This window comes from Choloepus didactylus, chromosome 4, assembly GCF_015220235.1.
Source record: "Choloepus didactylus isolate mChoDid1 chromosome 4, mChoDid1.pri, whole genome shotgun sequence".
NCBI classification, from domain to species: Eukaryota; Metazoa; Chordata; class Mammalia; order Pilosa; family Megalonychidae; genus Choloepus; species Choloepus didactylus.
Genome location: NC_051310.1, coordinates 63,836,848 through 63,852,089, shown reverse-complemented (window position 1 = coordinate 63,852,089; position 15,242 = coordinate 63,836,848). Strand labels below are relative to the sequence as shown.

General features: G+C 38.0%; 1 protein-coding gene across 1 annotated transcript in view; it reads right to left on the bottom strand.

The window, feature by feature from the left end:
- LOC119531486 (zinc finger protein 705A-like) overlaps positions 1-15,242 on the bottom strand; it is a 231,384-nt gene that overhangs the window by 94,676 nt on the left and 121,466 nt on the right. The window contains exon 8 of the mRNA XM_037832782.1: positions 58-125. Coding sequence (XP_037688710.1) covers positions 58-125 — 68 coding nt within the window. The remainder of the gene's footprint in view (positions 1-57; positions 126-15,242) is intronic.

Below are 15,242 nucleotides of genomic sequence, written 5' to 3'. Positions count from 1 at the left end.
TTCATTTCACTTAATTTAAATATATTAATCTCCTATTAGAATTCTTCTTTTGCCCACCTGTTTTTGAGGAATCTGTGATGTTCCAGTGGGTGGGAACTCATTTTCTTCATAAGAGTGATTCACACCTGTGGGCAATAACACATCCTGTTATTCAGATGGTCACATTCTCCAAAGTAGTTTGAATTGCCTGTGCTGATTTCTGTTCTCACAACTGGCCATGAAAATCACTTATTTTCCTTTTATCCAGAAACAAGTTGCTACAAGCATAACTGAGGGTTAAGTCCCAAAGAAGGAAGCAAACATCAGGGGATTTGAAAACAGAAGGTCCCTGTCCAAACACTGCTAAAAGATAAAATGTGCATGTGCTAAAACAAAGTGTAAACTGCCCCAGTTAACCCACAGAAAGGCTGTAAAAGTCATAGGTCTGCCTGCACACAGCTGCTAGTCAGCTTTTTACCCCAAGTGCATAAGAATGATTGGTAACCAAGAAAACAGGATATATGAGGAGACTCTAGCATGAAAGATGGGGAACAAAACACACATAGCAAAGGAAGAGAATGATGAGAAGGGATAAAATATAGGGTTGGCATAGCTAAAATTATATTCATGACTTCAATGTTATAAGACAATATTGTTATAAATAAAGATATGTATATATATTCATATATGCATATGTATTCATATGCATATGTGTACATGGGCACTTTATAGGTATAGACAGGTTGCTGTCTGCACCTTTATCCTGATGAATATACCACCAGGCTTATTGTTTTCATATCCTGGCTGTATTGAAAATAGTAGAAAAGGAAGCTCATACACCAACCCTTGAAAAAATATGAACAGAACAATCAAATTCCTGCTTCCTGGAAAGTGCACTCTTAAACCACTTCCATTAAAATATAGTATGACCCACATTTGCCCACTAGCAAAAATGGATTCAGGCCCAAATGTGCACTCAGCACAGCTGCCAATGATTGATCCCCTGTTCCCCTGACTCCCATTGAATGAAAGGGCTCCAAATTCTGACCCAGAATCTTCCTTGGAGAGCCATGTGAATACTGACCCTTCCTCATGAAAGTGGTGAAATTGTCATAAAACTTACTGCCTCCTACTGTCATCATGATGAGCGGCTGTGTTACTACAAATATATGATTAATCTTTAATTTTTTTTCAGGACTAGGATAAGCAGCCAGGCTAAGTTCCTGGCAGGCCTGGGGAACACATATTTGAAGGACTGAGGAGATCCAGCTTAACTCTTTTTCAAACCCATTCCTGGAAAGTGGGGGTAATGGGTTCAAAGTACATAGGGTGAATATTCTGGAATGACCTTCAAAAGAATGAGGGCTGGTGGCTTCTTCATTTCCATGATTTCCTCACAGACCTCCTTGATATAGCTCCAGAAATAAAAGCCCAATCCCAGACAGAGATAGTAAATCAATATTTCCAGTTAAAACATTTGTGGGCATGACCTTTCCACATCCAAGTACAAAAGCAGCCTTTCCTACCTGTGAAATGACTCTGTGGAAGGGTTTAGACTAATTCTTCAGCTCTTTCTAGGGATTTGTATCTACATACTCTTCTTTCCCATGATATGGATGGGACTGGGGAGGTGAATATGGAAATTCAAACTCTAACATATGGAAGCACTAATGCTGGGAGGTTGTAGTGAAAAAGAAACAAAGAGGGCAGATAGAGGTGGATAGGCCAGTGCAGAAGATGAGAAAAGAAAAAGAATATGGTGAAGCTGAAACTAAGAAATGCAACCATGTCATATATACAGAAGAGCCAACTGTGTCAAACAAAGCAGATGGAGCAGTTAGAAATATGGGAAGGATCTTCTGATGTGGTAGAAATGTTCATAAAAAGGAAATGGTGATAGTTGCACCATGGTGTACTTTTATAACACATCAGTGTCTTTTATATATGAACTGGGTGAATGTTAGGTCATGTAAATTGTACCTCAGTAAAACTTAAAAATGTTTAACATGCAACTTCCTTGTGATTAAGCATTCCTTTGTATAATCCATGGCAAGTGAAAACATGTCCTTATATAAAAAATATGTTCATGGATAATAATACCGTTATTCATAATACAATCATGAACCATCCAAATATCCACCAAGAGGAAAATGGATAAACATTTTGTAATATAATAATTCAATGTCAAAACACTCAATGAGAGGAACCAAGATAAAAATTGAGTCACAAAAACAATCCATTTCAGGATGGATTAATCCCCAAATAATATTTTTACCAAAAATGCAGTCACCAAGGGATAAATTCTGATTTATTTCATATTTATGAATGTGAAGATGTTGCAAAATTATATATGATGAAAGAAAATCAGAAGAGAGTTGAATATGGCAGTGGTTACTGATAGAAGCTTAAGGGGTTATTTTCTAGATTAACAGAAATGATTCCTATCTTGACAAGGTTGTTGGATACTTTAGGGAGTGGGGAAAGAAATGTTTGAAAAATTGAGTAACCATTCAGTTAAGAACATCACGTCACTGTATTTCAAATTTACCTCAATTTAAAAAGCACAAAAAGGGAAAGAATGATCATAAGAATATAATTGAGAGAAGGCCTTTTACATTCAGAATCTTCTTCCCACTGTCCACCTCACTGATGATTGGTGCAGGCTGTCCATTGCTGGTGGGTTCCAGGCAGAATTTTGAGGAGTTCTCTGGGGTTTATTTTAGGATTGTGGTTCACAGTTACTGGGCAGAATCCTGTGATTGCCTCAGTGCCATGAAGAGCCTGTAATTTTTTGTGGGGCTTGTTCCTTGACCATCTTTGGGAACCCATGAGAGGGTATGATGGAGCTGCTGCCCAATGATATGAGTCTTGACCTCACATTCCACAGCCTTCTGTGGAAGTCAGGAGTGTGTCCACCATTTATCAGGTTTTTGGTGGTCTCCTATTCTTGTTCAGACTTGTGCAGTCTGCTTGAAGCCATCTTAATATAAGGGAAGAAAAACCGTATGCAGGCACACTAGTTTCACTGATAGATAAGAAATGTCAAAACCTTGCCAAGGATAATGCAGTTCAAAAGAGGGATGCAGAGACTGAATCATATTTAGGGGAGTCCAGGCTACAGAAAGAGTCATTAAACATTTCCTGCCTGATTGACACCTGCAGAAATGTGAAGACGATAAGAGTGATGCTGATGGGGAATTTCACTTTGCTCATCTTAGAACTACAGGAAAGGCCTCCAAATGCATCAAGCAGGATGAGATGGGGAAGATGCTAATATCACTGGCATCACAAGATGAGGTCATGAGAACCAACAGAGCACAAGGCTCATTTCCATACAGAGTGTGTGGTCTCTTTTCTCTCCCTGATGGCTTGTCTTCCAGGAATGTGCCTGGTTTTTGAAGCAGCAATGACCATCATCTCCACTCATGCACTCCACTCATCTGAACAATTATTGTGCTTTCACCTGCCCCATTGTCCATCTGCATGTCATTGAGGCAAGAGGATCCATGTGAATCTACCCCATGGCCTGGGATTCCTCTATCTTCACCTACTGGACACACAAATGTCCTCCATGGTCAGTTCATCCTCCAGTCACAGAGTATATGACTTTCAGGAACACACCCAGAAATGTGTGGCTTTCTCTGTACACAAACCTAATCACTCAACATGAACAAGGCTGCTACTCTTTAAGACATTATGAATATATTCAAGGGACTATATGAGAGACATATTGATATGTATTTATGTGTTTACTAATTTGTTTATGTATTTATCTGTTTATTTATCCAATACTAATATTTTCCACCCAATCTGTTATAAATATAATTGTAATTTGAATATATAAACTGTGTAAAAATGAGACTTTTCTAGTTCAAAGCAGTATTCATTTGCCAGTGTATTCCCAATGTTCCTAAGTCATAAAGTAAAAGTAATAACCTTTTATGTAAGTATGCATTAGTGAAAAAATAAAATACTAGGAGTATGGATCTTTATAGCAGGACATTATACATATAGAGAACATTATGTAATTTAATGTTATCTTCTGAGATAAAAAAGGATAAAGTTGAAGTGAAAATTTCACATGTAGTTGTTTATATTCCAGTGCAAGAGTAGTGAAATATGAGTTTTCTGGGGAGGAAGAAATCCCTCTTCAAAATATAATGAAATTTCTACCACCCCATTCCTTGCCCCTTTTTCCCTATCTATGGAAGTCCCTCAATGGAAAGCTTAGGTGGCAGCAATAAGCTCCTCTCTCAGGGAAACTGTAGTCATCCTTGAATAAGTAGTTTTGGTTTTAAATGATGTCCCTGTGGTGGATTGCACAAAGATTAGTTTTGTAATCATGATGGAGAAAAACAGCAGCTGTCTCCCTGAACATCTGTGGTATCCACCTTTGATAAATGACTGATAAGGTATCATGATTTCTCCTCAAAATAGAAAAAGAATCCTGGGTTTGTGTGTAGTGGCACAGGAATGATGATGAGAAAGAAAGTCCCTGTTCTTTGGAGGCTGTTTTAGGAGAAAAAGGAAGATTTTAAAGGAAATTAAATAGAATAAACAGTATATCAGTAGATGATAAGGGTGATGCAGATGTATAAGCAGGAAGCATATGGTAAGGTGGTTGTGGGGAGAAGGGGACTCTCAGAAGAGGATGCCAGAAAAGGCCTCTCTGGAGAGGAGGTATCTGAATATTGAGGGAACCTGGGGCAAGCACTTAAGTGTGAAGAGCCAGAAGAGATGATGACCCTAAGTAGGGATGATCACATGATGGGAGTGAGGAGCAGCAAGAGGCCAGCTTTGCTGGAACATAGTGACATTCCAGATAATGGAGTAATGGGTGTCATGTCCTAGATGACTGAGTGCACTGTCACCAGAGCAGAGAATTTTGTTTAATTTCTCATGACCATGACTGCAACATTGGAAAAGTTTAAAAAAGTGTCAAGGTGTGGACTATGACAATTTGTACAGGCTGAGGTTGGTGAGGGCTTCATGAGCACGGGAAGATTAGAGATGGAGATGCAGAAATGAGGTCAGATCTAGATACCAAGCTTGTGAGGCTTGCTGATTATTCTGCATGCAAGAGAAGCAGGGAGATATGAGTTTGAGAAGGCAAATGGGCAGGGCATTTGCATGAGGGTAGCATTCCATGAAACAGGTATGGCTAGCAGAGGAGAGAACTTAGTGGAATTGAAATAACATATGTGGGAATAGTGAGGTTTCAGGAGCCCCACAGATATCAGGTTAGATCTACCAAATTTTCAGGATTTTATAAGCAACTTGGGCACAGATTGATCACAAGGGACATTAACAATGTGCTGAGTCATCAGTGAGTGAGAAGAGTATAACAGAGAAGTCTCCTAAGGACTGGACAGAACTAAATGAGTAAACTCTAGAATATCCTTGTTGTCAGATCCTTCTTTGGTTTTCCCATCAACAACATCACAAGTAGCATCACTTGTGAACAATCCAAAACTTATTCCACAAGTTAAGGCTTGAGGTTAACATAATCCTCTGTCCAGTCCCTCTCTGCACCACTGGGAAGTACAGAATTCAGATGGCCAATATACATAAAAATAAAAATACTAACTGGATTAGAAATTAGAAATACTGAGTAGATCAACTGTCTTTGTTTTAAATACCATGTTTACTTGCATGATTACTGCCTATTATTTAACCAAGCCAAACCTTTCCACATGGTCAACATTCAACATTGCAGCCTCAAGGATGCCCATTTTGTATGTCAACCATTCCAAACCCAAACTCTAGACAACTCAAAGCTGTTCCTCCTTGGTCTCCCTCGTATTCCTTGTACACGGATTCCATCTTGACAGATGTTTAGGCCAAACTTTGAGGTCTCCCTGGTCTTCTGTCTTTTCACCTCAATTCTATCCTTCAGAAACCTTCCTTGTCTGACCACTTTTTCTTTATGTTCTCCTTGCTAACCTTGTCAGAAAAACTTTGTATCTTTCAGGATGACTATGCTTGGCTTCTGAACATCCTGCTTCTTCTTTCTTATCCCTATAGTATTTTAGGGGATGAAAAATATGTGTTTTTGATATTTGCAGTGTCTTACTTATACTCAGTAAGTAGTATTATGCATTACACATTCATTAAGTAAACTTTATTATTTATGATAATCAATTTGTCTCTAGTCTGGTTGATCTTTTTTCTTCTTATCCTATTAGCTGCTAAGAGAGTGATACCAACATCTCCTATCCAGATTTGGGGTTTCTTTCACATATTTAATTCTGTCAATTTTCAAAAGCTGTGAACTTTGCATCAGAGTATTTTCATTTAGCATGATTTTAAATTATAATTTTATATAAGAGAATTTGTAGGTGTACAGAAAATCATGTAAAATATGCAATGTTCCTATAACCAACTATTGTAGACATTCTGTATTGGTTTCATACCATAGTTACAACTGAAGCAAGAATAGTAAAATAGAATTATCAAATATAGTCCATAGTTTCCATTAGGTATATTTTCCTATTTACCACCCTATTATTAACATCTTGTATTAGTGTTGTACTTTCTTTATAATTCTTGAAAGAACATTCTTATGCTTGTACTATTAACCCAGTCCATTTTCCAAAACAGCATTCACTGTATTATCTGTCCCATGTTTTAACTTGTACCTTTTATTCTAGTAACAAACACCACACAAAATTTCCCCATTCAGTCACATCACATACATAATTCAGTGCTATTAATTCAAATCACATAAGTATGCTACTATCACTACCATCCATTTCCAAACCTACACAATCATCCTAAATAGAAGTCCATGCATATTAAGAACCAGTTCCCCATTCGGTATGCCAGACTGTCTTCTGGTAACCTCTATGCTAGTTTCTAACACTGTGATTGTACTTATTTTAATAGATTCATATAAGTGAGATCATACAACACTTGTCCTTTTATGCCAGGCATATTTTACTCATCATTATGTCCTCAGTTTCATCCATGTTGGTGATGCATCTGGACATAATTCTTTTACAAGAGTAATATTCCATCCTATGTATATACCACATTCTGTTTTTCCATTCATCATTTTGTCTCAGGTTGGCTCCATCTTTTGGCAGTTGTGAATGTTGCTGCTTGAACATCAGTGCACAAATATCTGTTCATGCCCCTGCTTTCAGTTTTTCTAAGTATATACCTAGTAGCAGGATTTCTGGGTTATATGGTACTTCTATGGATAGTTTCCTGAGGAAGTGCCAAACTTTTCCACAGGACTACACCAGTTCATGTTCCCACCAGCAAGTAATAAGTGTCTCTATTTCTCCACATCCTCTCCAACAATTTAGCATACTATGTTTTTTTTTTAAATAGTAGCCTGTCTGCTGTGCGTAAAATGATATCTCATTTTGGTTTTGATTTGCATTTCCATAATTGCAAGTTACGTTGAGCAAATTTTCATGTGCTTTTTTTTTCCATTGTATGTTCTCTTTGGAAAAATGTCTACTAAATTCTTAGGCCATTTTTAATGCAATTTTATTGAGATATATTCACACACCATACAATCATCCAAAGTATAGAATCAATTGTTCACAGTATCATCATATAGTTGTGCATTCATCACCACATTCAATTTTTTGAACATTTTCATTTGTCCAAGAAATAAAGATGAAAATAAGAATAAAATTAAAATTAAAAGTACAAAGTTCACCCAGAATAGCTCATACTGCTTCCCCACATTATTTGTTTACTTTTTGTCCCCCTTTTTTCTACTTATCTGTCCTTACACTGGATAAAGGGATTGTGAGCCACAATCACACAGTCACACCATATAAGCTATATTGTTATATAGTCATCTTCATGAATCAAGGATACTGGATTGCAGTTCAACAATTTCAGGTATTTCCTTCTGGCTATTAAAATATACAAAAAACTAAAAAGGGATATCTACAAAATGCAAAAGAATAACCCCCATAATGATCCCTTAACTCCATTTGAAATCACTCATCCACTAAAACTTTATTTTTCTTCATTTTTCTTCCTCCTTTGTGTCAAGATGGCTTTCTCAATCCCATGATGCTGGGTCTAGGCTCATACCTGGGAGTCATGTCCCATGTTGTCAGGGAGATTTACACCCCTGGAAGTCATGTCCTATGTAGAGGGGAAGGCAGTGAGTTTAACTGCAGTGTTGGCTTAGAGAGAGTGGCCAGATTTGAGCAATTAAATTGGTTTTCTGGGGGTGGCTCTTAGGTACAATTGTAAGTAGGCTCAGCCTCTCCTTTGCAGTACAAGCTTCATAAGGGCAAGAGCCAAGATCATGGGCTTCATATATTAAATTGCTAATCCACAATGCTTTCAAGAATATCAGGAGTTCCTCAAGTGGGAAAGTTTAATATTTCTATGGATTTCCCAAGTCTCTCAATGGGGCTTTGCAAATAGCTTTATATTCTCTGCCCAAATACATCAGGATGGTCAAGGCATCACACTAGCCTCTACAAACCAAGTTCTTACTGTTGATTTAAGGTTCTATGTAATTATGGTGTTTGAATAAACTGACTGTACAGGTTAAATTATATAGCATGCTACAGAAAATATAGATTTTCCACCAAATAAAAGTCTCTTCCTTTGGTCTCACATAGAAGTTGAAGATTCAGTATATAGTCATTATCATCCTTTTCCCTTTTGTCTGGTTTATCTTAGTTCTAACCAAGTCCATTTTCTTCATATCTGTAATTAAAATCTGATCTCTTTTTATCTTCTTTTATTTTTGCTGTATGGACTAATGCTGACATTCATAGCTGCTGAACTCTGGCTCTGAGTCTCAGGTGTCACACAGATATCTGAAATTCCTGGGACTAACCAGGTTATACAGAAAGACCTCATCTCAGAATTTAGGAAAAAAAACATTAGAACTAATGGAGACATGTGGCTGTGGTGAGAGCTTACAAGAGAGGAATTTTTAGCATAAGATATCCCTAGTAACCTACACTCTCATATTCAGTTCTCAGAGTTTGCACATTATACTTAGTCCATATTAGTGAGATGTTACAATGTTTATCTTTTTGATTCTGGCTGATTTTACTCAACACACTGTTCTCAAGGTCCATTCACCTTCTTGCATATCTCACAACTTCATTTCTTCTTGGCACCACTCAATAATCCATAGAATGTATAAACCCAGTTTACCATTCCATTTGTTGGTTGATATACCCTTAGCTCACCTTCATCCTTTGCATGTTGTAAATACTGCCATGATAGTAACCAAAGTGCAATGCTCATTCTTGTACCTGCTCTCAGATCTTCCAAGTGTATACCCAATAACAGGGTTACAGGACCATATAGCACCCCATAATTAGCCTCCTGTGGAAGCACCACACTGCCCTCCAGATAGGCTACACCATTCTACTTCCCTACCAACAGAGAACAAGTACATCCTTCTCTCCAAATTTTCTCTTGCACTTGAATCCCTTTGTTTATTTTTAAATGGTTTTTTTCACACATCAACAATCCATTCTAAGTAAACATTCAAAGATTCCCACTATAGTCACATAGTTATGCATTCATCTCCACAACATTTGTGAGGACATTTCTTCTGCAAAGAAAGAGGAAAAGGAGAAAATTGTAGAAAAAAATACAAAAGATAGAAGAAAAAGCTAAAGTAAAATACAATAAGCTCAGACAACAAAACCACCATCAATTATTCCATATCACTCCCTTATAACTCCCTCTCATAAGCATTTAACTTTGGTATATTGCCTTATTTACAATTAATGGAAGCATCTTACAATGTTACCATTAACTATAGACTAGTCTGCATTGACTGTACTTTTCAATTTTTTTGTATTATCCAATTTTCAACACCTTGCAATTTTGACATTCATTTGTTCTTCCTCTTTTAAAAATTTTCTTATACTTGTACATTTAATCACTATCATTGACCACTCTAGATATCACTAAGTTTTACCATTCCAACCTTTATCTTCTATCTTTCCTTCTGGTGCCATACATGCCCCTAGATATTCTCTATACAACCATACTAACACTCATCTGTGCTCAGAGTACTTACAACACTTACAATGTTGTTCTACCCTCACACTATTATCCTATCCATTTCTGGATCTATACAAATCCTGTTTACTATTATGTACTCTTTCAGCATCAAATGCACAGTCTCTAATCTCTTTCTAACTCGTGATGGCCTGTGTTCTCTACTTTAATTCTCAAATTTCTCTCATCCTTATTTGTTCATATTACTGAGTCCATAGAGTACACTTCTTTTGTTTCTGGCTAATTTCCTTCAAAGTAATGTTTATAGTCTACCATTTTTACTTGTGGAATTTATATGTCATATATTATTTTATTTTCCCTCTCTCACTTTTAACCCTACTGATGGTCTTCATTTCTACTCTCTTTTCCAAAGCTCTCATTCCTGTCCTTTCCTGCTTGTTGTATTCCCTTTACTATTTCTTATAGAGCAGGTGTCCTGTTCAGAAACTGTCTTGGTGATGTGTGTCTGAAAATATTTTAAACTCTCCCTCATTTTGAAGGATAGTTTTTCCAGATATAGAATTCTTGGTTGTCAGATTTTCTCTTTCAGTATCTTAAATATATCTTACCACTGCTTTCTTACTTACATGGCTTCTACTGAGAAATCTGCATGTAGTCTTATACAGCTTCCTTTTTATGTGATGGATCACATTTCTCTTGCTGCTTTCAGAATTCTGCCTTCATCTTTAGCATTTGGTAATCTGATTGGAGTAGATCTATTCAGATCTGTTCAGTGTATGGTGTGCTGTGCTCCTTGGGTCTGCAATTTTATGTCTTTCATAATAAATTGGAAGTTTTCAGTGATTGTTTCCTCCATTATTGTTTCTGCCTCTTTTCCCTTCTCTTCTCCTTCTGCAACACTCATGATATGTACACTCATGTTCTTCATATTGTCATTCCATTCCCAGAAACATTGCATATATTTTCCATTCTTTCCTGTGTCTGTTGATTTTTGTGTAGTATTTTAGATATCCTGTCCTCTAGTTCCTGAATCCTTTCTTCTGGCTTTTCAAATCTTCTGTTGTATGTCTCCATTGGGTTTTCCATCTCTTCAGTATCATAGATTTCATTCCCTTACATTCTGCCTATTGTTTTTTCCCAACTTTTTAAAGCTCTTCCTTATGTTCACCCAGTGATTTCTATATGTCCTTCAATTATTTTGCAATATCTTCCCTCTCCTCATTGATTTGATTTTTGAATTGATTAAGCATATTCATTTGAAGATCTTTAATTAGTTGTTTCAAATCATGTATCTCATTAGAAGTGTAAGTTTGTTCCTTTGACTCGGCCATGTCTCCATTTTTTCTAGTGTGTCACAATTTTTTGTTGTCTAAGCATCTGGTTTCCTTGATTACCCCAATCAGATTTTCCCAGACCAGGCAGGCCCAAGTCTCAGTCAGCTGGCGTAATCAGTATTATGTTTCCCTGAGGATGAGACCCATAAAGTTGCCAGACTTTCTGTGAGGATTCTAGATACTGCATTTTCATACCCTGCCCAGCATGTAGTGCTTGTCAGCCCTCAGCTCCCCACTGGCATAAAGAAATGTGTTACTGTTAATTTTCATTAGACCCTCTCCCTACCAGGAACTGACAACTTCAGAAGCCAAGCATAAGCTTTTTCTGTTTTCTTCCCCAGACCCTAGGATCTAGTTCTCTGAGGGAGGGCAACCACTTGAGCTGGGCTCCACCTACTCCTTTTCCTGGGGAAGATAATCCCTTTAGGAATTTACCTCCATTTGACTTCTTCCTTTTCTTCTCTTTTTTTTTCATTTTTTATAAGAAATTTTATTTTGAGATAAATTCAAACTTACAGGAACAGTTGTAAAAACAGTACAAACCCCATACACAGAAATCCAGCATACCCCAAACCCCTCCCAAGATACCCCTATCTACCACTTTTAACATCCTGTCACACAACCATTTCTTTCTTTCTTTCCCTCCCTCCCTCCCTCCCTCTCTCCCTCCCTATCATCCATCATCTATTGCTGTCTTCTGAACATATGACTGCAAACTGCACACATCTTTGAAAAAACAATATAATTCACATATACATTTCCCATTAACAAGAACATTCTTTTATGCTATCCCATTGAATGCAGCTAAAAAGTTCAAGAAATTCATCCTTGATATGAAGCTTACATTCTATATTTCCTTTTTTTTCCCCTTATGTCCCATCTGTGTCCCTTTGAGCCTCCTTTCCTCTGACCTCAGATCCCATCCAGGATCATCCTTGGCATTTAATTGTCATCTATTTATACTGTCTTTTTTTTTTTAATTGTGGAAACATATATACAGCCTAAATCTTCCCATTCCACTCCTCCCTAGCATTGTATTAGTGGGATTTATCACATTTTGAATGTTGCAATGCTATCACCTTACCACTATCCATTTCAAGAAGTTTCCCTTCACCCAAACAGAAACTCTACACTCATTTCTAAACTCCCCATTGCCCCTTCTCCCACTTCTTGGAACCCCTACTCTAATTTTCATCTCTATGGTCATATTCTCTGATACTTTGTGTTTACCATGGGGCTTAAATTTAACATCTTAAATCAATAACAATCTTGTTTTTCTTTGATACCAACTTAACTTCATTATGGCACATAAACTATGTTCCTTTACTCCCTCATTCCCTCAGTTTTATGTAGTTCTTGTCAAAAATTGCATATTTTACATTGAGTCCAAAACCACTGGTTTATTATTACAGTTTATGTATTTTAGATACTGTAGGAAGTAAATAGTGGAGTTACAAATCAAAAATACAGTAGTATTGGTATTTATATTTACCATGTGATCCTTAGTGGTACCCTTTATTTCTTCATGTAGTTTCATTCAATTGTTCAGTTTCCCTTCCTTACAGCCTGCTCAACTCCCTTTAGCATTTCTTATAGGACTGATCTACTCTTGGTGAAGTCCCTCAGCTTTTTTCTCTGTTGGTAGGGCTCCCTTTAGTATCTGAAGTAGGGCAGGTCTTTTATTAGCAAAATCTCTCAGCATTTGTTTGTCTGTGAAAAATTTAAGCTCTCTCTCAAATTTGAAGGAGAGTTTTGCTGAATAAAGTGTTCTTGTTTGGAAATTTTTCTCTCTCCGAGTCTTAAATATGTCATGCCCCTCTCTTCTCACCTCCATGGTGGCTGCTGAGCAGTCACTACTTAGCCTTATGTTGTTTCCTTTGTATATGGTGAATTGCTTTCTCTTGCTGCTTTCCAAACTTGCTCCTTCTCTTCAGTAGTTGACAGTCTGATCAGAATATATCTTGGAGTGGGTTTATTTGAATTTATTCTATTTGGAGTTAACTGGACATTTATGCTTTGTGTATTTATATTGTGCAGAAGGTTTGGGAAGTTTTCCCCAATATTTTTTTTTGAATATTCTTTCTAGACATTTACCCTTCTTTTCCCCTTCTGGGACACCAATTAATCCTAAATTTGGATGTTTTATTTTATCTATCATATCCCTGAGATCCATTTTTATTTTTTTATTTTTCCCCATTCTTTCTTTTGTTCTTTCATTTTCTGTTCTGTGGTCCTCAAGGAAGCTGAGTTGTCCAACTTCCTATAATCTTGTATTATGAGTACCCAGATTCTTTTTAATTTGGCCAAGAGTTTCTTCTATTTTCATGAGATCTTCTTTTTTCTATTTAGTCTTGCAATTTCTTCTTTATGCTCTTCTAGGGTCTTCTTTATGTCCTTTATATCCTGTGCCATACTCTTCTTCATGTCCTTTATATCCTGTGACATGCTCTTGCTGCCTGTCTGTAATTATTTGATTAATTGTGCCAAGTACTGTGTGTCTTCTTATCTTTGATTTGGGTGTTTTGGTTTGGGTTCCCCATATCATTTGGTTTTATCATATGCTTTAAGATTTTCTGTTGCTTTTGGTCTCTTGGCATTTGCTTTACTTGATCCCTAATTTGACAGAACTCCAGCTTCATGGCAGACACTTTAACTAACCAGCAGATGGCATCCATGGGCCACCTATTCCCCTCAAGTGTGTTCTCCCCCACTTTGTCTTTGTGGTGTGTGAGGGTCTGATTCTTGTGGGGTCCAATTGGTGCACCAAGTTTGGGTATGTCACTGGTTCTGTCTGCCCTGAATGTGGGGTATGATTATGGGTGGTTAGGCAGGCAGGGAAGATTTAATAATCAAACCTCCCAAGTTTTCCTGGAGATTTAAGGCTGTTGCCAGAGCCTAAGCCTTCATTTAAGTCTTTCCACAGATTGTCTCTGCTGCTGACCCACAAGTCCTTGGTATTCACATAGGGTCCCTGGGATTTCTGAGTGGTTCTCCCTTCCCAGCTGTGCTCTTCCATGAACTCTGCTGAGGGAGGACTTGGCCACATCACTAGTGCACACAAGCCCACCAGGGAAGCCTTGGGTCACTGGGCCCACTTCAAAGATGGTTGAATGGGATGCATTAACTTACCCCTTTTTGCACAGCTCTGCCCTCCCAGCTCTGGGACAATCAGCCATGGGTGTATTAGAGGCCACTGTCCATGGCTGATATTGTGTCTTGTGTGTAGTGCTGTAGGAAAGTTTCCCCATCACACTGGGTTTCTTGGCACAGCTCTGGGCTGTAGGTCTGCCCAGACAGGAGTGTCCCCTGCCTGCTGGGGAGATGGCTGCAAGGAATGTGATTTTTTTCTCCTTTTGGCTCCCCTCTATTCCTCTGGTCTTGAGACAATCAGCAGTAGGTGTGGGAAGGGGTACACATGAAGGAGTATCCTCCATGCCAGACTCTGAAGCATTAGCCCAGCCTGCTCCCACTGTGCTTCACTGCATGACTCTTCCCATTGTATCTGCAGCCATTCCCAGGCTTTCTTTTAAAAAGAACTAGTCCATCACCAAACACCAGCCCACCATTTTCCCACACTGTGCTGTGGCCATGGGACTTTCATCTAACTAACTCACTCATTTCAGAATGCAAGCTCCTGGTTTCACCAAATGCATGTTCCCTGTGGATTTAGCAGACCCTGCCCAGCTGGTTCATCACTGGCAGTGATGTTCTGGGTCACTGTCTGGTTTTTATCTAGTATTTTTCATGGAGGCATTTTTTCCCCTGTCTCACCTAGCCACCAACTTACGTTCTCCCCCATCTCTATCTTAAATCCACCCTTGCCTAGGTCAGCTCTGACAATTGAAAATGCCTGAGGCTTCCTCTAATGAGCTACTTCAAATGAGAGAAAAAAAGTAAAAAAGTAAAGAAGTCCCCTTTTCAGGGCCAGTCCCCAGTCCCCCAGTTACCAGTCAAGAACCA